General features: G+C 39.8%; 1 protein-coding gene across 1 annotated transcript in view; it reads right to left on the bottom strand.

The window, feature by feature from the left end:
- The window catches only part of RRN3 (RRN3 homolog, RNA polymerase I transcription factor), a 39,575-nt gene extending 15,468 nt beyond the window's left edge, over positions 1–24,107 (bottom strand). Inside the window, exons 1-11 of the mRNA XM_054589608.1 lie at positions 23,972–24,107; positions 21,989–22,094; positions 21,184–21,240; positions 11,052–11,141; positions 10,815–10,944; positions 10,362–10,421; positions 9,951–10,014; positions 9,142–9,211; positions 6,073–6,171; positions 1,752–1,844; positions 502–640 (exon numbers count right to left, since the gene is read on the bottom strand). Coding sequence (XP_054445583.1) covers positions 502–640; positions 1,752–1,844; positions 6,073–6,171; positions 9,142–9,211; positions 9,951–10,014; positions 10,362–10,421; positions 10,815–10,944; positions 11,052–11,141; positions 21,184–21,240; positions 21,989–22,094; positions 23,972–24,060 — 997 coding nt within the window. The 5' untranslated portion in view covers positions 24,061–24,107. The remainder of the gene's footprint in view (positions 1–501; positions 641–1,751; positions 1,845–6,072; positions 6,172–9,141; positions 9,212–9,950; positions 10,015–10,361; positions 10,422–10,814; positions 10,945–11,051; positions 11,142–21,183; positions 21,241–21,988; positions 22,095–23,971) is intronic.
- Between the last annotated feature and the right edge of the window lie 248 nt (positions 24,108–24,355).

Below are 24,355 nucleotides of genomic sequence, written 5' to 3'. Positions count from 1 at the left end.
TTTCATGGCAAAGCCTCTAAACTAAAAGTTCCATGAAACTAAAAGTTCCATGAGGGCAAGAAGCATATCAATCTGTCCACTTCAATACCAACACCTGGCACAATCACAGTACCAAGACCCTCTAAACTCAGTAAATAATACCAAGCACCACATATCAACGTCTACTACACCATTTGTAAATGTCTTCAACTTCAGTTTAACCTGATCTTCACCTAAAACTGACCAAGTGCCATATAATCTTTTAACACAGTGGTCAATGAAAAGATCAAGGGCTTTGAAAATATCTAACTGGGCCTGAATCCCACTGACACCATTTTCAAGCTATGTTATACTGGCAAGTAACTTAATCTCTCTAAACCTTCATTTCCTCATACTCAAAACAGTGACTTATATAGGATTTCTTTCAGTACTAGATAATGTATGAGAAACACCCAGCACAGAGCCAGGTACACAGCCAGAGTTCAATAAACAGTAGTTACTGTGACTATCACAGGTCATTACCGTCCACATAGCAGACATCCTTAATGTAGGACAGAAGTAAAGAGAGCAGGACGTCCAGGCGTTCAGCGACAGGATGTACCATCTGATTGAGCCTTTCAGGATCAGCCTTTGTTTCCTGTTCAGTAACTTCGTCTTCATCCTTTGAAGATAATGTAAACATTGACATTAAACATTTCAGGTGCTGGGGAGAGGGGGTATAAGAGGACTAAATGGTAATTGAGAAAAACATAATAAAGATTAAAAAAAAATTCAGGAAAAGTAGGTTAGTGGGAAAACTGTCAGAGGTGATTATTTCTTTTAAAAGATTAAACAAAGAAAATCCATTCCAGACAGGCGCTCTCAACCAGGTGGGTGAATTCAAAGTAAACGCACGTGTGGAATTCAGAGTAGAAGCACAGGTTCAGAGCCCCAGCCTCTGATTCTCTTCTGCAAGACCCATGTAGAGCACGGCCATGATCTCCCCATCTCCTGGCACCCCTGCGGTGGGCACTGCTGGTGCCAGCTCTCCTTTCCCAGGACAGGGCGCCCATGCCCCAGCTGCTGTGAGCTTTGGCTGCCAATAGCTCACAGCTGCCCCCCTTTTCCAGAGAACTACCTTCAGCAGAACAGGAACCAGAACTGCCCTTGCATTCCTTCCAGCAACGCCCCCTTCAGAACTAATGACGGACTGACAAGGGGTCATCAGAGACCATCACCCTCGTCTCAAGATGGGATCACCTCTGTGGTGCAATCATGTTCCAGAGCTCCAGGTGGGATCAGGCTGTGGCTGCTTTCCAACTGAAACCAACCTCTTGCTTAGGCCCTTCCCCCTGCCCTTTCCTGCTCCCTCACACCCTTGTCCAAGGTAACCTGAATCCCCGTCTCAGCTCTCCTCCCAGTGAATCCAACTTAAGACATTGCACCAGGTAGAGAAGTGCTGCGTTAAGGTATACAACATATAAAACATAGAAATTAAACTGACTTGCTCTTTTATTTATCACTCCCTCACCAATAATAATGTGGTTATAAACAGAAAAAACAATGAAAGTGAAGCAAGCTTACCAAACCCAAATTCAAACCTTGGAAATAAAGCAGTATGCTGCAGTAAGCAACACTGAAGCAAACTACCTCATTTAAGAAATCACTTTCAAAAAAAAGAAATCTGTTTTAAACCAAAAAGTCTTGAAGAAGATTAGATGCCACTGGTTGTCTCTTCCCACACTCTGGACTAAGGAACTGGATATGCTTGCTTTCCCTAATAAAATGCTGACCATATTAAACAGTCCTTCTGTGGCATCCGTGCCACTACCAGCTTGAACTGCAATTTCCTCAGCATCTTCAATATCTTGCCGGGATGCGCTCACCTACGTTATAACAAAGAAAAAAGAAAGAAATCATTTAAAATACATCATTTGAGGAATGAAAATTCATCTGCCATACTTGCTTTAAAGGTGTCCAAATTAAGTGCCATGACTCCTTGCATAATTAAGATGCAAACCTATAAATTGGTTTGAGTCATGAAGGAATTTACAAGATTATAAATCAAGCCCATTTTACTATTTATATAAAGTTATGATGAACTATAGTGTGATAGTCTAAATTTAGATAGCTTCAACAAACTCAACCTTTATTCCAACTCCTACTACACACAAATACTCACACACACATAGTTTAAGAAGCATATTATCAATTCACTGAGCAGAAAAAGGATGAAATGCAAGTCAACTTTGAATTACAAAGTTATTTTGTTATATAACTCTTCAAATACCTTGTTTAAAATATCATTCAAAATGTGCCTCTTTTTTTTACTACCTAAACTTGTGAACTTCTTTCTAAATGTACTAAAAAATGATCCTTAGTAGGAGTTCTGGTCACAATGGCAACATAGGTAAACACAGCTCGCCTCCTCCTACAACCACATCAAAATCACAACTAAAATATAGAACCACTGTCACTCAGAATCACCAGAAATCGAGTTGAATGGAGGTCTGACAACTACATAAATAAATAAACCACATCCATCCAGACTGGTATGAGGGGTGGAGACATGGAACAAGCTGGTCCCAAATCCACGTGTGGTGGATAAAAATTCAGGAGGGATATCTCGGGAGTGAGGAGTCCCTCCCTGCGCCACAAGAGACCCCCCCAGCCCAGGGTTCCAGTGCCAGGAAGATAAGTCCCCATAACTTCTGGCTGCGAAAACCAACAGGGATTGAGTTGGTGGAAGAAACTTCTGGAGTCCCAAGCAGTTCCTCTTAAAGAACCCACACACAGACTTACCCAGACACACTCCCTCTAAGCTCCAGCACCTGGGTAGCTGTTTGAAAGGCACCTTCCCTGTGTGGCACACAGGGAGAAACTGAAGTGTTTGGGAGCTGGGGGACAGCTTTCTCCCAGACAGAAAGATGGGCAAAGGCCATTGTCCCTTTTCTGAACCCTCCGCTAACAGCCACAGAGCTGGTAGTCAAGTGCCATGTCTGAGGCTCCATCACCTGGCTTATACTGTTTACCCTGCCTTGGAAATCCCCAGAGATTCTATCCCATCGAACTTACAGGCCCACCCAAGATTTGAATGGCTGGTCTTGGCTCAAGCTTCACAACTTCCTAAATCCTATCAAACAAGCAACAGCCAATCTCATTCTCCCATACCCCCAATTCCCCTACCTCTTTATAAGAGGCCCCAGGCTCAGCACTAGCAGCAGCCAGCCTAGATTCACAGCTTGGCTTCATGTGGGAATCTGAAAGCCCAGCACAAGTAGCAGCCACCTCAGATTGCTTTTTGGCTCATCTGGGGTGGCCCCAGGAAGAACACAGGTGGGGGATGACCTTGGCCTGCAGCACCCAGGAAACCCCAGTGCCTGTACACCCAGTGGGCAGATACAGACCACACTGGGGCACCTTCATCCTGCCCCTGCACAGCTGTTACTCCATGGTGAGTGAAGGTTGTTGGACAGTGGTCACAGCCAGCCCTTGCAGCTGACTGGCCTGGGTAAAATGCTCCCATTAACCTGTCAATAGCAATCAAGGCTCAACTACAAGAGAAGGGAGTACTCAGCCCACACGAAGAGTGCATCTCAAGTACCCAATGTGGGCGATAGGGGAGGCTCTGCCACTGGACCCTACAGAACATCTACTACATTAGGCCACACTACCAAGACACGGAGTCATAGCAGCTCTACCTAATATATAGAAACAAACGCAGGGAGGCTGCCAAAGTGAGGAGACAAAGAAACATCACCCAAATGAAAGAAGAGATCAAAATGCCAGAAAAAGAACGAAACAAAATGGAGATAAGCCATCTATCAGATGCAGAGTTCAAAACATTGGTTATAAGGATGCTGAAAGAACTTAGGACACCAACAGCATAAAAAAGATCCAGTCAGAAATGAAGGTTACAATAATTGAAATGAACAATTTATAGGGAAACAACACTAGAGTGGATGAAGCTGAGAATCAGATCAATGATTTGGAACATAAGTAAGCAAAAAACAACCCATCAAGACAAAAAGAAGAAAAAAAAATCCAAAAAAGAAAACAAGGATAGTGTGAGGAGCCTCTGGGACAACCTCAAGTGTTCCAACATTTGTACCACACGAGTGCCAGAAGGAGAAAAGAAAGAACAAGAAATTGGAAATCTATCTGAGAAAATAATGAAAGACAACTTCCCTAATTTGGTGAAGGAAGTAGACATGCAAGTCCAGGAAGCACAGAGAGTCCCAAACAAGATGGATGCAAAGAGGCCCACTACAAGACTCATCATAATTAAAATGCTAAAGGTTAAATAAAGATAAAGAGAGAATCTTAAAAGCAGCAAGGGAAAAGCAGTAAGGTTACCTAAAGGGGAGTTCCCATAAGATTGTTGGCTGATTTCTCAAAAGAAACTGCAGGCTAGAAGAGATTGTCAAGAAATATGCAAAGTCATAAAAAGCAGGGACCTACAGCCAAGATTGCTCTACCCAGCAAAATTATCATTTACAATTGAAGGGTAGATACAGAGCTTCCCAGTCAAGAAAAAAAACTAATGGAGTTCATCCTCAGCAAACCCTTATTATGTGGAATTTTAAAGCAACTTATTTTAAAAAAAAAGACCAAAACTGTGAACAATAAAATGGCAAAAAAATACTTATGTATAAACAATTCAATCTAAAAAACAAACTAAGCAAACAGAAGAACTGGGACAAAAATCATGGACACAGAGAGGGTCTTGATGTTTGCCAGATGGGAGCGGGGTATGGGGGAACGAGTGAAGGTGAAGGGATTAAGAAGTGCAAATAAGTAGTTACAGAATAGCCATGGGGATGTAAAGTACAGGATAGAAACGGGAATTGCCAAAGAACTTACACATGACCCATGGACACGAACAAAGGTGTGGGGATTGCCTGTGGGACTTTGGGTAGACGGGGCAGAGAGGGAACTACTGGAACTACTGTAATAGCATAATCAATAAAATATAATTTAAAAAAATAAATAAAAATTATTTTTAAAAAATTCCGTAAGTATTGACCAGAGAAAAACTTTACAAAGATTATGTATGCAGTTGGGCAGAGGTTAAATCCAGGTGAGCACTGTGTCAGCCTGCCCAACCTCCAGCTCTTCCTAACCCTGCCTCATTGTAGCCTTCTTCTCCCCTGCAGTGTCAGTCCACAAACCTCAAGTCTCCCCAACCCTAGCTTATGCCTCTCACCTGCCTCATCCGCTCTTTATACTACAAACCAAGATCTCTAACAACCGCACTGTCTAACCACCACTCACTCTAAAATGCAGCATCCCCCTCCACGTTGACAAAGCAACAGACTACCTCCCAGTCACCAAATCTCAGGACTTTTGCTTTTCTCAGTCTCCTTAAAAATATCAACAATACCTCATGCTGCTAACCAAACGCTGCCTTCTTTCAGATCTTCCCCATGTATCCATGCTTTCCGGTTTACCTCCCACTTCCTATCATACTTCCTCTCTCCTGTCCTAAATTACATCATTCTAAAGGTTTGTTGTACTTAGTCCCCTACCTGCAGCTACAGCTGCTTAGTGCCCGTTCACCATCTAGTTTCTCACCTGCACAGCTCAATCCATCCAAAATGGAACTCATTGCCTTCCAACTTCCTCCTGACTTTTCTTACTATTATTAATGTCAACCCCACGATTCCAAAGGATTCCAAAGCTACCTTTGAAGGATTCCTTTCCTTTACCCCGTCTTCTCTCTTCATTTCCTACACAGTCCCGAGGACCTGTTCACCTTTCTTCCACAATGTCAAGAGAATCCACCACTTTCTTTCATTCCCACTGTACCTTACTGCAGGTCTCTTTAAATGCCTTCCTGACTCCTGATTACATCAGGATTCCTAGTTCATAACAACGCATGTGTTCCATTCACAGCATTTACCACAACTATACTTTTACATTGGTGTGACTGTCTAATGCCATTTGTCCCATGAGAAACAGGACTGTCTATAATCCCCAGCACATCAATGACTTTCAAGAAATGTACAAAACAAGTAAGTCAAAAGTGGAAGTATGGATTCTTTCCTATTGCCTGCTAACAAATACATTTAGTAAAGGAAAATCATGGAGAAAAACAAATTATTAAATACTTACATCCAACTTGAGTAACTTTTCAATGACAAGTTCTAGAATTTCATGTCTCAAGGTTGGAAAATACACACTAATCCTTAGTAGGTTATGAACATAACATTCCTAAAACATAAAAGATAAACATTCCAACAGATAATGTTTCAGTTATGTAAAAAAAGCATCAATTATACAATCATTAGTTCCAATTTCTTAAATAGAAACACATACCCTGGCTGTGGCTCAGTGCATTGGGCACCGGCCTGCTAAGCAAAGGGTTGCTGGTTCAATCCCCAGTCAGGGCACCTGCCTGGGTTGTGGACCAGGTCCCCAGTGAGGGGTGCATGAGAGGCAACCACACATTGATGTTTCTCTCCCTCTCTTTATCCCTCCCTCCCCTTCTCTCTGAAAATAAAATCTTTTTAAAAAAACATTTAAAAAAAAGAAAACACAGACTATCCAGTAACACAAAAACTACACTGTTTATATATATATACTTTCTGTCTGGATATAGCAGGGGAGTCTGTTGCACATCAATCTGTAAATCACCCCCAGTAAAATATTAAAACAGATTTCTTGAGATATATTTCTCATACAATTCACCCATTTAAAGTGTACAGTTCAAAGGTTTGTAGTATATTCACTATTGTGCAACCATCATCATAACCAATTTTAGAACATTTCATCACCCTAAAAATAAACCCTGTTGTCTTTTAGTACAGTTCCTCTCCCCAGCCTTCAGTAACCATTAGTCTACTTTCTGTCTCTGTGAATTTACCAATTCTAGACATTTCATATAAGTGCAATTTAAATTATTTGGTTTTTCAGCATGTTCATTCATGTTGTAGCAAGCAAGCCATTCCTTTTTAGTGCCAAAAATATTTCACTGTATAGACATATCACGTTTTGTTTATTCATCAACCAACAAAAAAAACATGTTGCGGTTTCTGTATTTTGTCTATGATAAATAATGCTGCTCTGAACACTCATGTAAGTTTTGTACAGACAAATGTTTTCACTTCTCCTGGGTGTATACCCAGCTGTGGAAATGCTGAGTCATGTGGCAATTGTTTGTTTTGGGCTTGTTTTTTTTTTTAGGAACTGCCAGACTGTTTTCCAAAGCAGCTACACCATTTCCCATTTTACATTCTCATCAGCAATGTACAAGGATTCTGATTTCTCCACATCTTTGTCACCACTTTTTACTACGTTTTTGAGTATAGCCATCCTACTAAGTGCAAAGTGGCATTTTACTGTGATTTTGACTTGCACTTCCCTGATGGCTAATGATGTAAAAGCTTTTCATATGCTCACTGGCCATTTGTGTATCTTTTTTGGAGAAACACTTGGTCAGATCCTTTGCCCACTTTAAATTGAGTTATTTGCCTTTTTATTATTGAGCTAAGAGTTCTTTACACATTCTAGACACAACCTTTATCCAATATGTGATTTGCAAATATTCACTCCCATTATTTGGGTTGTCTTTTCACTTTATTAAAAGTGTCCCTTGAACAACAACTCTTTTTAATTTTCATCAAGTCCAATTTACGTACTTTTTCTCTGATTGTTTTTTCAGTGTCATATCCATAAACTGTTGCCTAATCCAAAGTCACAAAAAGTTTAACCTATGTTTCCTTCTAAGAGTTTTCTTAGCTTTTATATTTAGGTCTTTGATCCATTTTTAAGTTCATTTTTGTATGTGGTCTGAGAAGAGGATCCTATTTCATCTTTGCATGTAGATATCCATTTGTCCCAGAACTACTTGCTGAAAAGACTATTCTTTTCCCCATTAAACTCTCTAGTACAACTGGGTTTTGTATGATGGTGTTATATCCTGTGATCATGCTGAACTAATTTATTAGCTCTAACGGTGTTTTTGTGAATTCCTTAGCATTTTTCTACAGGTGAGATTATGTCATCTACAAATAGAGATAGTTTGACTTCTTCCTTTCCAGTCTGGATGCCTTTTTATTTCCTTGCCTAACTGCTTGGGCTAGAACCTTCACTACAATACTGAACAAAAGTTGAGAAGCAGACATCCTTGTTGTTCTTGATCTTACGGGGAAGCTTTCAGTCTTTCAATATTAGATGTTAGCTGTGAAATTTTTTTAAAAAAAAGATTTTTAGAGAAAGGGGAAGGGAGAAAGAAAGAAGGAGAGAAACATCGATGTGTGAGAGCTACATCAACTGCTTGCCTCTCGCACATCCCCAACTGGGGACCTGACCTGCAACCAAGGCATGTGCCCTGGTCAGGAATCAAAACAGCACCCTTTCAGTTCACAGGCTGGCACTCAATCTACTGAGCCAGACCAGCCAGGGCAACTCTGAGATTTTCTTAGGTGCCCTTTCTCAGATGAAAAAAGGTCTTTTCTGTTTTTGTCAAGAAAGGGTTTTGATGTTTGTCAAATGCTTTTCCTGCATCCTATTGGGATGATCACATAGTGTTTGTCACTTATTCTATTGACACTGTAAGTTATAGTAATTGATTTTAGGGTATTAAGTCAACCTTGTATTCCTAGGATACATTTCACTTGGTCATGGTGCATAATTCTTTTTATCTGTTGCTAGATTCAATTTCTGTATTTTGTTGAAAACTTTTGCATCTATATTCATAAGTGATACAGTTTATAACATTCCACTTGAAGATTATCACAAACAAAAATTTATCAATTCCTTATAATACTTGTAATAATTTATTTAGGAAAAAGTGATCTTCTTAGAAGGGAACCACTATTATTTATTGAAAACAATGTAGATGATCTAAAACTCCAGAGAGGAATAAGTAAAACTTAAAACAGAATTTATCTAATGAAAGCTCTGCCTTCATGTTCAAATAAGGCATATTTACAACTGATAATATATGAACTATTACCTTTTAGTAATTTTTAATCTTTATAATCATTAAGTATATTCAGATATTTTTGAAATAAACTTTGCCTTTGATTTGCACGTAGGAATCAAAGAAAGAGGTACAAGGGGTCCTCGGTCACTTGCTAAGAAAGGAATCTGGATCAAATGCTTAGACCTAACAGCATCCAAAACTAAATTACAATAAAACAATTTTTCCATTATTTTCCCCATGAAAAGATTTCTTACCAATGTTCTCTCAGATTTTCGAACAAATGGAAATTTTTCTACCAGTATTGGCATAAGAAACCATGGTGTCCTAGTGGGGAGAAAAAAAAAATCAACTCACCCACGTTAACTGAATTTCCTTGGAAGGGAACATTTCCATTCTAAGAGCAAATATGGATACAGGAGGCAAACAACAGTAACTCCTACCTCAATCAATTAGAACTTAAAATTAATGCATAGCTTCAGCAAAAAAATCTGTAACTAAAGGGAAAATAAGCTTCTTTTCACTTTGATATTTACAGTAAATTAAAGGGGAATTCTTTTTTCTACAAAATCAAAGAAGAGCATCAGTTTAAAATGTAAACATTTCCTACTAAACACATAAATCATCAACTTGGCCTTTTTTAAAGTTAGCAAATAAACTCACAGAGGAAACTTAAGCCTACCCCTCCAAAAGAAACCTATACACCTTAAAATCTTTCTTAGAATTATAGTTTTTATTCAAATGACATGACACGAACACACAGGGATTTCTCACTGAAAATTTTTGGATATCATATCTGTTAAAGATAAAAGCAAAATTCCAACCACTATCCATAACTTGGTATAAAATTTACATGCAAATTTTAAAAAATAGAGATAATGAGAGGAAAGAATTAAAATGCCATTTTTTTTGTAGAATGTGCTGTTACAGTAATAGGATTAAAAAAACATGCAGCACACAATTGGAGTTTTGCTTCTATAAATATTTAATAATTTCCCATTAATTGACTGCAATTTTCTTGAGACTTAAATACCATGATTCAAATAAGTAACAAAAGCATACTTACGATGGGACGTATCTTGCTATTATTTGCAAGGCCCTGTGACATGTGTCAAAATTTGCAGGAAGATCTACAAGACAAAAAATGACAGTATAAGCAACAAAATAATATTGAAAACTGAAAAATTGTATACTTGAAATTAAAAGCATCTGTAACCAAAACTGAGTCATTTATCAAAGAAATAATTTCAAGATTTTTTTCTCCATTGCCAATTATCAATGAGGACTAAGTGGACTAAATTATATAAGTAAAGCATTATGGGTAATTTATTGCATATTAGTGCGCTCATTCTCTCTCTCTCTTCCTCTCTCTCAAAAAAATTCCATCAAAGGTTGCCATTAAACTTTATCATTCAGCATGCATTCTCTAGGACAGCAAGCAATTTTTTTTTTTTACTTTAATCCCCTTTATACTTACTATCATCTTCATCATCAGAATCTGAAACATCTACGTCACCTTCCTTAATGACCACTCGGGCTTTTGAATGAAAAACAAAATATGTTACTCTTCTGTCATTGTCCTACACAAAAAAAGTGACTTTTCCATTGTATAAACCAGTACAATGATTAAACTTACAATATGGAGGAAAAATAAAGTCACATAACTTTATAGTTTTTAAACAACTAAATATTCCTAAATTCTAAGACATTACCAATTAAAGCAAATTACTACCCATAAAAATCACAGTGACAAATCTAAACACTTCCAAAGAGGTCATTACAGGGAACAGATATGTACCAGAACAGCTGCCAACATATACCCTGGAATCTTCAATGGTGACACAGTCTCAAAGTGTATTGGAAAAGTAGTATTTTAATAAAAAATATTTAAAAAGTGAAAAATCAAAGCAAGAAAAGAGGAACCACTTACGAGGTACAAAATGAGAAGCAATCATGCTGAGACATGGTCGAAGAAAGACAGTCTGCGCTGATACAAGATTACCAAGAAAAGCCAAATATTCCTCCACCACTGTCTGACTTCTGTTCAACCACTGCAGTCTCTAGAGGCAGGAGGAAGAGAAGGTATAAGAAATATTTTATTGTTACAAAAAATACTGTTCAAAGTACTGAATCACATACTAGTCAATGAACTAAATGGTGCACTTACCAAGAGAATATTGATAAGCTGCTCAAAGTCTTTGGTCAAGTACATGATAGAGGAACGGAATTCTAACAGCCAGTTAATGATCTGGTCGTCCTTAAGTTAAACAGAGAAAAGTACTTTCAAAATCAGAAATCCTCCAAAATAACAGAGAAGATGATATCTATCTTGTATCAACCACCTACCAATAATATTTAAATTAGGAAAAAAGTCAAAAACTTGGACCTAAGCCAAATTGGGATGGAAATTTCTTAGTTTGTAGCAAACTGGAAAAAAGTTGCAATAAATTTGCCCATTAAAAAAATGTAGTAACTCTTATAAACGAAAAAGAATTAAATGTAATACTTCCTTCTCATCACTTATTTGCCCTAAAAAAGTAAAAACCCCTCAAATGTTGACACCTGGGACTTTTGAATAACCACAGAATTCTAGGACTACAAGGACCTTAGCCTGGGAACACATATGCACAACCCACAGACATGGACAGTGGTATGGGGGTTGCCTGAGGAGGGGGGACTGGGTAGAAGTAGGCAAAAGGGGAAAAAGTGGGCACAACTGTAATAGCATAAACAATGAAATATCTTTCTTTTAAAAAAGAAAAAAAGACCACAAGGACCAATAGCTATCCCTATCTCCTCAATATTCATGCTAACATAGAAGCATGTTGATAACATTCCATCTAGGCTGATTATCTAAAGTCATCAGTAAATATAAATTTTTTTCCAAATTTTTCTCAAAACCCAACCTGTCATTTGGTTTAAATGTATTAAGATGAATGAATGCACGCACGCATGAAGATGTGTTATAGCCCGACCAGTGTGGCTCGGTTGGGCATCGTCTGCAAAGTGAAAGCTCACCACTGCAATTCCTGGCTAGGGCCCAGTCCCCAGTTGGGATGCCAACTTATCAATGTTTCTCTCACACATCAATGCTTCTCTCCTTCTCTTCCTCCCTCCCTTTCCCTCTCTCTAAAAATAAAGAAAATCTTTAAAAAACATGTGTTATATATAAACGAAGCTTCCACTACTGCATGAAATGTTTTTGAGGCAATAAAATTACTGTTCGCAGCTTTTAGTGACATGGAAGAAACTGCTAAATGAAAAAAGACATGTTTGACATGTCTGGAAGTTAAGTTAGAATTTAACCCATGGGCATGGTATATTTTTTTTTAAAGGAAAAAAGCCATGAATAAAATGCAGTATCAAGTTATATAAAATATAGTTTGTATTCATGCATGTATACAACATACACAAGAAAAAAAATAAAAGCCCCATTTTTGAAAGAAAATGGTTAAAGAGGATTAAGACTCAGTAGGAAAAGAGATCTTAAAAAAAAAAAGGCAATACAGTGTTGTACTTATAGTGATAGACTATTAATAGGCAGGGTTGTACCTACAATTATAGACTATTTGTAGGATTTAGTGAGAACATACCAGGTGCCAGGCATGGTGCTCAATTCTGTACATAGGTACCTTTTCCTAATCCTACCAACACTGCAACAAAGATTACTGTTACTCCCATCTTACAGTTGAGGAAACTGAGGCTAAGAAAGATCAATAAACAACTTGCCCAACCAAGAAGCCAATAACCAGGTTCAAACCTATCTGTCTGGGTCAAAGCTTACACCTCCGCTCATGCTCCGTCAGTGCCTTGCACCTCCTTTACCCTGCCTTCATTCAGCCACTGAGTGCTTTCTGTGTGCTATGTGACAAACTTCAATGAGATTAACTATTTTCTGATGAAATCCCAAGTACCTGGCAGGAAAATAAAGTAAATCACAACTAATTTGCAATATGGTGACTCATAATGTCCACAATCATTAAGGGTACCATTAATGGTGGCTCACCATGACCTGCGGCAAAGAAGACAAGCTAAGTTACTTGAAAGTAAAATGAGTTAGCTCTATTCTATTTCTGTTCCATTGAAAGAAAAAGTGCGACAAAATTATAAGAATAACAATTAAACCGCTCATTTTTTAAAGTCAGTCAGTCAGACTCTGGTGCTTTAGTAATTAGTTATTATCATAGAAGCAAATTATTTGCAACACCCCTCTGAACTAACAAAGACATAACCGATGTGATTATCCATATGTTGAGATACCAAGGATGAGAAGCGCTGATATAAAATACAGTGCAACACAAAGAAAATGGTCCTTTGTACCCGCGGAAGACAAGGGTCAGAGAAGCTTTAAATTGGAAGTGATGCTGCTGCTGTCTTTAAATAGAGTATTCTGTGGGGGCTAGATTCCTTAGAGGGAAAAGCATGTTTTCGAAAAACCAAAAGTAGCTCAGCATGGCTGAAGTACACGGTGAGCAAACCAACAGATAGTCTGGGGAGCACAGTGGGGCCATATAAACCACTGAAGTCCTTGGAAGCCAAATTTGCAATTAGTAAGATCTGCTTCAAGTGTGGAGAATGAACTGAATGAACAATCATGTGCTTAGAGAGAACCAGGGAAAGTTCCATTACAGAAAACGACATTTCAGCTGGATCTGAAAGACTAAGAGTTTTGTAGACGACAGTGTAATACAGACAGTCCCCTACTTATGATGATTTGACTTACAATCTTTTGACTTCACAGTGGTGAAGACACAAATTGAGGAGAAACTGTACTTCAAATTTTGAACTTTGATCTTTTCCCAGGCTAGTGATATGAAGCACAAAGCCCTCTCATAAAGCTGGGAAAAGGCAGTGAGATGATTTTGTCCAACTGGAGGCCACTGTAAGTGTTCTGAGCACACTCAAGGTAGACTAGACTAAGCTACAGTGTTCAGTAGGTTCAAATCCATTTCTGAATTATGGTATTTCCAACTTACAATGGGTTTGACCCCATCGTAAGTCAAGGAGCATTTGTAATAGCAAACACTAATGTAATACTTTGTGCTAGGCACTGTTCTAAGACTTTAACACATACAAACTCATTTAATCCTTACAACCACTCCACAAGATAAGCATTAACATTGGTTCCCATTTTATAGATGGGGACACTGAGGTACAGAAGTGCAGTAATTTGCCTTCAGTTACAAAGCGAGTAAGGGAAGGAGGCCACTTGGCCAGATATAAAAGACCTTCTTGCAGCCAGAAAGACGAGGCACATACAAAGGCATAAAGATTAAAAGCAAACAAACTGGCAAATAGAGTATCTAGTGAGACTGACCATAGGAAAAAAAATGTTACAGGATTCAGAAGATGGCAGCTGAGTAGGTAGAAGCTGAGTCCACATGCTTGTGCCCCCAGCACAGATTTTCAGCTGATATTCCAACAAGTGACCTGAACAATCAACAGAATCTCAGCTGATACGAATTTCTGAAGCCAGTGTACAGAGAAAGCTTTGCACTGTCCAGTAAAAGATTTTTGTAAGTTGAAGGGGAAATGTCTGGTGTGAGGCACCTGCATCAGAGCAGAGAACAGTCAGAAAATACAGCTTAGTGGCTCCCTCCCCCAACAGCAGGGCCCTGGCCCCACACAAGGAACCCACCAAGCCTAATGGGGAGACTTGAAAGAATATACAAAATCTGGGACACTTAGGCTACACACACAGTGAGCACACATCCACAGCTGCAGCACCAACCTGGAGAGACCTGGAGAGAAACTCTTACCTCCTGAAACTGTCGGAGGCACTGGCAGGCTGTGGACAGTGGACAGCCCTGATCAAGAGAGACTTTGTGCTTTTTGGGGAGGCAGAGTGCGTGGAAAACCCACCCAGGGCCCGGTGCTGTAGTGTGGGGGCCACACAGAGACTCCTGTTTTAAAAGAGCTGAGGCGAGACTGGGCAGGGACCCTGTACTCCCATGTGCACGCAGAGGCTCTGCCAACAAAGAAACTAGGGCGAAAGCGCAGTTTGGTCCCACTAAGTCCAGCAACACAGAAAGAGCAGAAAGCGTCACGCTGAAGGGGCTGTGGGACCTGACCGAGCATGGCTGGCGAGCAGAGGGCTTTGCAAAGCAGAGAATTCAGGCCTGAGTCTCCTGCGACAGCAGCAAGAGCTAAGGGCCTGAAGCTAAATGCCTGAGATTCCTTGCAGCCAGGAAGGCCCCCTCACAGGCATGCAAGCCCAGCCTCCAGCTTCAGGATTACAGGCTCTGCAGATTAGCTAGACCAGGCTCTCGACGGCCCTTTCTGAACTTCAATCAGACAACTATGAGCTACATTGGTTCTTCGGGCCCTGATCCACGGAAACTAGCAGAACAGAGAGATTACAGACAGGCTCAACAGAGTGTGTTCAGGGCCCCACCCAGTCTCAGCTCTTAGAGCTGCCGTCAGCACCAAGCAGGAAAGAGCTGACCCTTTTACACAGATTGGCCCCTCGTAGGAAGTGGACAGCTAATATGTCAGAAACCACACATCACTGGAAATAATCTGGGACAGACCAAGGTCTGAGGTGGGAGGCCCTAAGGGGAAGCACTCCCACCATCTTCCCTGAAGACTGAACAGTGCCTCCCAGAGGGTGGGGAGGTGACCCAGGGATTCCACCCACCCTATAACACCAGAGGCCACCTCTGGAGACAGGTGGTGGTGGTACTGACAGTGCTCTCGGACATCACATGAACCACTCCTGGGCCTTGCGCTGATGGAAAGCCAGCAGGGCAGAACAGTGGGGACCAGCCAAGCCTGAAGGAGACAGCCAATGACTGCACATTGCTCATAGTCTGGAACATGCTACCTATGGCTAGACTAGGACATCATCTGACATACAGGGGGGTGAGGGAGGGGGTACACAAAGAGAAGAAAAGTGGCAAATGCTAGACTCTGCTAAGACAAATTCCACTGTGGTCCTCTTCATTATTTGCATTATTTTTTCTCCTGCATAGCTTTTTTAACATTATTTTTTTCTTCAAGACTGTTCCTATTATTTCACTATCTTTTTTGAATTTTCATCTATTTCAAATCTATTTTACTACCCCCCTTCTCACTCCATTTTGCCTCCTTCCTCTTATTTTAAATTTTTTTTCCTTTTCTACTTGTTTCTATTTCACACTCTTATTTCTCCTCCTTTCAGCCTCTCAAAACCATTTTTCTTGCCATTAGTCATCTCATGTTCTTTTCCTCTTTCTTATAGAGGGATATTGATTTGTTATTCCACCATATACGCATTCATGGGTGGATTCTTGTATGTGCCCTGACTGGGGGATCGAACCTGCAAACTTCACATATCATGATGATGCTCTAACCAACTGAGCTACCCAGCTAGGGCTCCTTCCTTAGTCTCTCTCCACCATTATTAATCTGTGCTCACTGGTTGTTGATATGATGGTGGTTGTTGATATGATGGTGGTTGTTGCATTTATTCAATTTTATTCCTATATGTTCACTATTTCTGTATTTCAAATCTCAGATTTTACTGTTCCCCTCTCCTACTCCATTTTCTCTTACTCCTGCCCTTTTTTAGTTTTACCTTTCATTTCCCCCCCTTAGCCTGATTTTTATTCCTCACTCTTATTATTTCTTCTTGCTCTCAAAATCACTTTTCTTTCCTTTAGACATCTCATAATCTTTTTTTACTCCCTTTTTTCCTTCTTATTCCCTTTCTACTTGTATTAATCTTTGCTCATTTGTCATTGATATTGCTGTAGTTGGTGTTTTTCTTCAATTTTGTTCCTATTTTTTAACTATTAAAAAAAATTTTTTTAACTAAACATTATACTCTTTACTTTCCTTACTCCATTTTGCCTTTTTCCCTCCCTTTTTTATTTACGATGTAAACTTTCTTTCTTCACCTTGGTTCTATTCCCTACTCTTAATATTTCTCCTCCCTATACACTTTCAAAATCACTTTTGTTAGTCATCCCACATTCATCCTTCCTTTCTTATAATAGTCTTAATCTCTTCCCACCTTTATTAATATATGCTCATTTGTTGTTGATAGTGTGGTTGGGGGTGGGGGTTATTTTTGCAGGTATGGGTTTTATTTCCTGGGTTGTTTTGTTCATTCTGACAGCACCTGTAGAACAACGCACAAGATGTGGTGAGTGGTGTGACTCTCAGTCAGCCACCCAGAGGGAAGAACTCACTGAAGAATGATCCAACAACATCCAAAACCCAATTATATGACAGCCTACATAAATGGCATAAAGGGCATCCCAAGATAATCCAGCTTAGAAAATCTGCACCACTGAGTCCCACAGGTCTCTACCACAGGAGGCCACCCCAGGAGGACAAGGAGTCAAAGAAGATCAAACTAATACACCAGAACAAACACAGAGAGTCATGTAAGATGGGTAAAGAAACAACCACCAATCGAAAGGAAAGGTGGAATCCCCAGAAAGAGTGCTAAATGAAATTGACAGAAGCAATCTATCACACACAGAGTCCAAAATAATGGTTATAAAAAAATGCTCAAGGAACTCAGTGAGTACTACAAGGAACTCTACGGAAGCTACAAGGAACTTACTGGGAACTACATCAACATGAAAAAGGGCAAAGAAACTATGAATAAGAGCCAGGAGAAAAGGAAGAATACAATATCTGAAATGAAGAATACACTAGAAGTAAATAAAAGCATCCTAGATGAAGCAGAGGATCGAATTAGCAAGTTGGAGGAGAGGAAGAAAAAAACACCCAGAGAAACACACACACACACACACGACTCAAAAAGAACAAACATAATTGAAAAGAGCTGCAGGACAACATAAAACATAATGATATTTGTATCATAGGAATACCAGAAGGTGAGGAAAAGGAGCAAGAAATAGAAAACCTGTTTGGAAAGGTAATGACAGAAAACTTCCCTAACTTGGTGAGGGAAAAAGTCATCTAAGTCCAAGAAGCACAGAGGATCCCAATAAAGACGAACCCAAAGAGGCCCAATCCAAGACACATCATAATTAAATTGGTAAAATTTAAAGACAAACAGAGAATCTTAAAGGCAGCAAGAGAGAAACAGCTAGTCACATACCAGGAAGCATCAATAAGGCTATCAGCTGATTTCTTAACAGAAACACTACCAGCCAGAAAAGAATGGCAAGAAATATTCCAAGCAATGAAAAGCAAAGACCTGCAACCAAGACTGCTCTACCCAGCAAGGCTCTCATTTAAAATGGAAGGCAAAATAAGGAGTTTCCCAGACAAAAGAAGGCTGAAGAGAGTACATCTCCACCAAACCAGGCCAGCAAGAGATGCTAAAGAGACTGTTTTAAGAAGATGGGGAGAGAGAGGGAGAGAGAGGGAGAGAGAGAGAGAGAGAGAGAAGGAGGGGAACACAGGTACAAAGGGAAAAAATGGCAATGAATAAGTACCTATCAATAATAACCTTAAATGTAAATGGATTAAATGCTCCAATCAAAAGACGCAGGGTAACTGAATGGATAAGAAAACATGACCTGAAAATATGCTGTTTACAAGAGACCTACCTCAGAACAAAAGATCTACAAAGGCTGAAAGTGAGAGGAAAGAAATAAATATTCTAAGAAAGTGGACATGAAAAAAAAGCTGCGGTAGCAATACCAGTATCAGACAAAATATATAGAGAACTCATCCAACTCAACATTAGGAAGACAAACAATCCAATTAAAAATGGGCAAAGCACCTGAATAGACACTTTTCCAAAGGAGAACATACAGAGAGCCCACAGACATGAATAGATGCTCAACATCACTGGCCATCAGAGAGATGCAAATTAAAACCACAGTGAGATACCACCTCACACTGGTCAGAATGTCCATCATTAATAAGTCAACAAACAAGTGCTGGCAAGGATGTGGAGAAAAGGGAACTTTAGTGCACTGCTGGTGGGAATGCAGACTGGTGCAGCCACTGTGGAAAACGGTATGGAATTTCCTCAAAAAACTAAAAATAGAACTGCCTTTTGACCCAGCAATTCCATTACTGGGAATATACCCTAAGAATCCTGAATCACCAATTCCAAAAGAACTTATGCCCTCTCATATTTTTATATCAGAGTTTTTCCAAAAGCCAAGTGCTGGAAATAGCCTAAGTGCCCATCAGTAACTGAATGGATCAAAAAACTGTGGTACATTTACATAATGGAACACTACACCGCAGAAAGAACCCCTACCTTTCACGACAGCATGAATAGAACTGGAGATTATGATGAGTGAAATAAGTCAGCCAGTGAAATACAAATACTATATGATCTCACTTATAAGAACCTAATAAACAAAAATAAACTAATGAGCAAAATAAAACCAGAGGCATAGAAACGTGGAACAGACTAATAGTAACCAGAAGGGAGGGGAGGGATAATGGTGGGAAGAAGGGGAAGGGACTAGTCACAAGAACACATATGAAGACCCATGGACACGGACAATGGTGTGGGGACTGACTATGAAAGCAAGCAGTAGGCTGGGCAAAGGAGGACAAATGGCGAAAAATTGTGACAACTCTCACAGGGTAACAATAAAAAATCTGTTAAAAAGAAATAAGCAAGATAAAAAGCAGCGTGTATGAAATGTTAGCATGTGTGAAAAATAAAAAAAAACAGGAAGAATAGATATAAAAAACAATGCTACAGGCAATACAAAGAAGTTGGTCCTTTATTCTTCAATAGGCATGAAGTTTTTCAGTAGAGAAATGCCATGTTTAGCATGTGCTTTAGAAATGATTTAGAGCACACCACAGAAGATAAAGTTTGGGGTGGGGGAGTGGTGAGATAGAGAACTGAAACCAAGAGACCACCAAAGAGATTATTGGAAGAATCCAGACAAGAGAACACTAACAAAATAAGACTCGAAAGATTTTTTTCCAAAGGACTTGGTAAATCAATGGATACGAGAGGTGAGAGTCCAGAAAGACTCCAAGGTCCCAAACTTAACAACCAGGTAAGCAATAAATCAGTTAAGCACATGAAGGCTTCAGAAGGAGCAGGTTTGGAAGAGAGAAAATGCTAAGTTTAGGATGCATGTAACACTTATGGGCCAGCAGTTAAGAAACAAATCTAGAGCCCACAAGAACAATCTGAGCTATAGATATAAATTTCAGAGTTATCAAAACACAGGCAAGTTTCAAAGCCCTGAAAGTATAAGAAGATCACACAAGAGGAATCTATAGAATGAGAAGTGTCATTTGAAAACCCAATCAACACCAAATTTAAGAATCAACACCAAATTTAAGAAGAACCTGTCAAGAGAATAATTAAGAGGTAAGTGGAAGGTTGGAAGGTAGGAAGACAGGAATATCTGAGAAACTAAACGAGAGGTTTCAAAAAGTGGGTGACCAACAGTTTCAACTGCTACAAAGAATTAGTTTGAGGCTTGGGGAAAAAAAGTCCATTGAAATCACTGGTAATCTTTTCATAGTAACTATAGCAGTGGCCTTCACAATGGACTTAACCATGAACGGGAAATAAGAAAGTGCAGACCATCAGCAGGAGCAACAGCTAACAATTACAAAGCCCTCACTTTGAATGGGGGCCTGTTCTAAGAGCTTCTCATATAGTAACTCACTAGATCCTCTTAAAACCTCTGTGTTTAAAAACCCTCTATTATTTTTCTGGTTTTACAAAGAAGAAGCAAAGGCAGACAGATTAAACAACTTGCCCAAGATCACACACTGGATAACAGCGGAGCTGGAACCTTATCCCCAGCAATCTTACTACCACAGCCAAGGTAACAGACTATTCTTTCCAAAATTGGGTAATACAGGAAGGAAAGGGAAACAAAATGTATTGAGTTTTACATGACAGGTATATACTGTATCTTAAAACTCTGAAACACTGAAAGAGTAGCAGCTTCAAAAACAAGTCATCTTCTGTTGTTTCCTTGATTTTGTTTTTGTATTGGAGAAACATGAGAGTAGCCTACAGCATAGAGGAAAAGTATTAGAAAGGAAAAATTAAAGTAGGGTTTCCCAACTTTGGGACGACTAACACTTTGGACTGCATAATTCTTCGCTGTGGAAGGCTGCACTGCACACTGTAGAATGTATAGCAGCACCCATCATCCATTCATTAGAAGCCAGTAACACCCTTACCTTCCTCCTGTTGTGACAATCAAAAATGTTTCCAGTTTTTCATGAAATAAAAGGGGGTTAAACTGCCCCTGGTTGAAAACCACTTGATTAAAGTAAGAATGGGATGATGGAGAGAGAAGGTTTTAAAGGATGTAAAAGGATCAAACAGAAGTGCAAACTAACATCTGTCCAAAGTGGCAACTAACTTTCTTAAAGATCAAACACAGAATTACCTTTATGTCTGGATCTGACAGCTGGTTCTTCAACAATTCATAGTCATTTGTTTCCCCCTTAACAAGAAAGGGGAAAAAAATAAGTCTTACTTGCTTTGCTTTCCTGTTAAAGATCAAGAGCAGAACTTTTAATGGCATCTTAACATCTGATGAAATTACAGAAGGAATACTGTAACTTCCACTCATCAGTTGTGGATTATAAAATCGTGATTACAAAAGTTTTAAAATTCATGTTAGTGGAACTAGGAGGCTTGGAAAAAACAAAATGACAAAGAGGAACTTAAATAGGATATAGATGCATATTATATATAAAGTAATCATTATGTCAATTATTCCTCAATTTAAAGGAAATAAATGTCATTCATATTTTTCCTCCATTGCTGAGATTTAGTAGAATCACTTTTAAACTAACACAAACATAAGCCAAAAAAAAAAATCCCCATTAACAGAGCTGGTTTGTTGTTCCAAAGTAATGCTTAGGTAATTCCTTAAGAAATAAAATGCCGTGATCTAATGGTTTTTTTTACTGTAGCACTTGCTGAAGTTTTTAAAAGATACCATGTGAATAAAGCAGCTGAAGAGGTGAAACCTCAGCAAAAGATTATCACTCTAATTTTGGGCTGACAGCATCACACTATTATTAAATATTTGATTTCAAGTTATGTTACTATGTTAAGTGGTCTTTAGTATAATAGCTATAATTGTATTCTGACCAACAAAAAACAAGCCTCAATATGTCAATTATATGTCAATAAAGCTTGGAGGGGAAGGTGGGGAACACCAAACTTCATGTGTTATCTGTTACCTTTTTGTACTTCAGCAAGACTTCTCTCACAGTTCCACCAAATCGAACAGTTTTTCTTGGGGGAGAGTTGAAGAAATCATTCTCCAATTCAAGCACATCTGAAATCCTATATAACCAAGATTATCAAGCTATGAGTATATGACATAGAATGATAAAAATTATACTACCATCTATCAAACCATCATCATTCAGTGAGACAACTGCCAAAGCCTCTGAACTGGACTCACTGTTTACACTCTTATCCCCCAACAATCCAATCTTCACTCAAGAGACCTAATGATATTTCAAAAACTTAAAACAAATAATGCTCCTCTACTCCTCTGCTTAACCTCTCCAAAGGTTTCCTGCTTCACTTAGAACACATGTCCAAACTCCATACGGCAGTCTTCAACATCCTCATTGATCTGGCTCTTGCCTAACACTCTGACCTCATTTCCAATTACTTACTACACTGCTGCCAGTGTCCTTTTCATTCTAAAATTTGCCGAACTGGTTCCCACTTCACTTGCTGTTACCTGTTTCAGTGATTTTCAACCATTGTCATCTCATGACACTCATATACTAATTACTAAATTCTATGGCACATCAAAAATATGTTTTTTGCCCATCTGATCAAAACGCAGGTATCATTTTGATACATTCATACTGGATGGCTATTGTGTTGGCTGTTGTCATTTTTTTATTTGACAATCTAATGGAAAAGAGGTCAGTGCCTCTGACTTAATAGTCAGGATTGGTTTTTGGGTTTTTTTTTTTAATTGATATAAACAGAGAGAGGGAGGGAGGGAGGGAGAAAAGAGAGAGAGAAACAGTGATTTGTTGTTCCACTTATTTATGCATTCTTTGGTTGATTCCTGTTAGTGCCCTCACCAGAGATAGAACCCATGAGCTTGGCATATTGGGATGATGCTCTAACCAACTGAGATATCCAGCCAGGGGCCTAATGCATGTTTTAAAAATTCCTGTGGGACAAGGTTGAAAATCCCTGCTCTTAAACACTCACTCCCCAGATCTATGTAAGGTTGTATTCTTGTCTTCATTCAAATTGAAGTTAAAATGTCAGCGTCTCCCCCATCAGAAATCTGAAATACCCATGCCCTCCCTCCCTGCTCACATTACCCTGTTTTATTTCTTCACTGCAATTACCACTATCTGAAATCATCCCATTCCTCTATTTAATGTTTTCCCTTCTTAGACTCTAAGCTCTGTTGGGAGCAATGACTTTGCCTCTTGATATACTACTGTCCCCTGTGTCTAACACAGTAGGTATGCACTTAATGAAATTGCCCCCTAAAACAAGAGACTTTAAAAACTTGAAAAAAATATAGACTGTTAAACGTGTGTTGAGGCAAATCTCAAACAAACAAACAAAAAAAAGATTCAATTTGCCATCAATGCTAGCATTGCGCTGATGATCCAAATAGCCTAGGAAACTCTTTTCAAATGTAGACGAAGCAGCAGGAGAGAGGAGTAGAGGAGAAGGTAGTACCCAGGCCCAGGACGCTATGAGGGAGCGAGCCCAGTAGGAAGAAAAGGGGACGCTGCACAGAGAACAGATTCATTTTTCCAGCCTCCTCTGACCTTTAATATCTACTTAAAGAGTAAGGGCTGCCTTGGCTGGTGTGGCTCAGAGGATTCAGCGCGGGCCTGTCAAACAAGGTCACCGGCTGATTCCCAGTCAGGGCACATGCCTGGGTTGCGGTCCAGGTCCCAGCTTAGGGGCGAGCAAGAGACAACCGATCGATGTTTCTCTTTCTCTGTCTCCCTCCCTTCATCTCCCTCTAAAACTAAATAAATAAAATCTTCTTTAAAAATGTTTAAAAAGAGCATGGGCTTACGCCTGAGAAGCTGCGATGACCCTGTATCCTCTTCTCCCACCCCACTGTTATTAGCTCTATCCCAGGACCTTTCAGATCGGCTCCCCAAATGCCGCTCCTGCGTTTTTATCCCAGACGCTCAGACGGAAGGGAGCCGTACTCTTACCCAGGCCTGGATGCGCCCAGCGTCTTCACCGCGGAGGATGATGCGGCCGCACCTCCAGGCAACCGCGTGTGAAGCACTGGGGCCGCCATAGGGCCGGACAAATGCGACGACTGCGCCTCACGCCGGAAGTCAAGCTCCTTCTAGTACCGCCTTTGTTCCGGAAGCAGCCTTCAGCCAATCGGGAACCCCACGTGGGAAGAGCCTGTGAGCCCGCGAGCTAGAGCGCCGCCAAAACTTTCGCTTACATCAGGCCCCTTCTTCTACTTGGAGGACTTTCTCCGCCCAGCGAGGTGAGGGGCCTAGAGCGGCCTCAAGTAAGCTAGTGCCGGCTATGTCCACCTTGAAGGACCCCAGAGAAAAGGGGAGACCTCAGGAGGTGCAAAC

The sequence above is a fragment of the Pteronotus mesoamericanus genome, unplaced genomic scaffold (genome assembly GCF_021234165.1).
Source record: "Pteronotus mesoamericanus isolate MK-2021 breed Mesoamerican mustached bat unplaced genomic scaffold, CSHL_Meso_final scaffold_167, whole genome shotgun sequence".
Classification (NCBI taxonomy): domain Eukaryota; kingdom Metazoa; phylum Chordata; class Mammalia; order Chiroptera; family Mormoopidae; genus Pteronotus; species Pteronotus mesoamericanus.
This window is presented reverse-complemented; position numbering and strand designations above follow the sequence as displayed.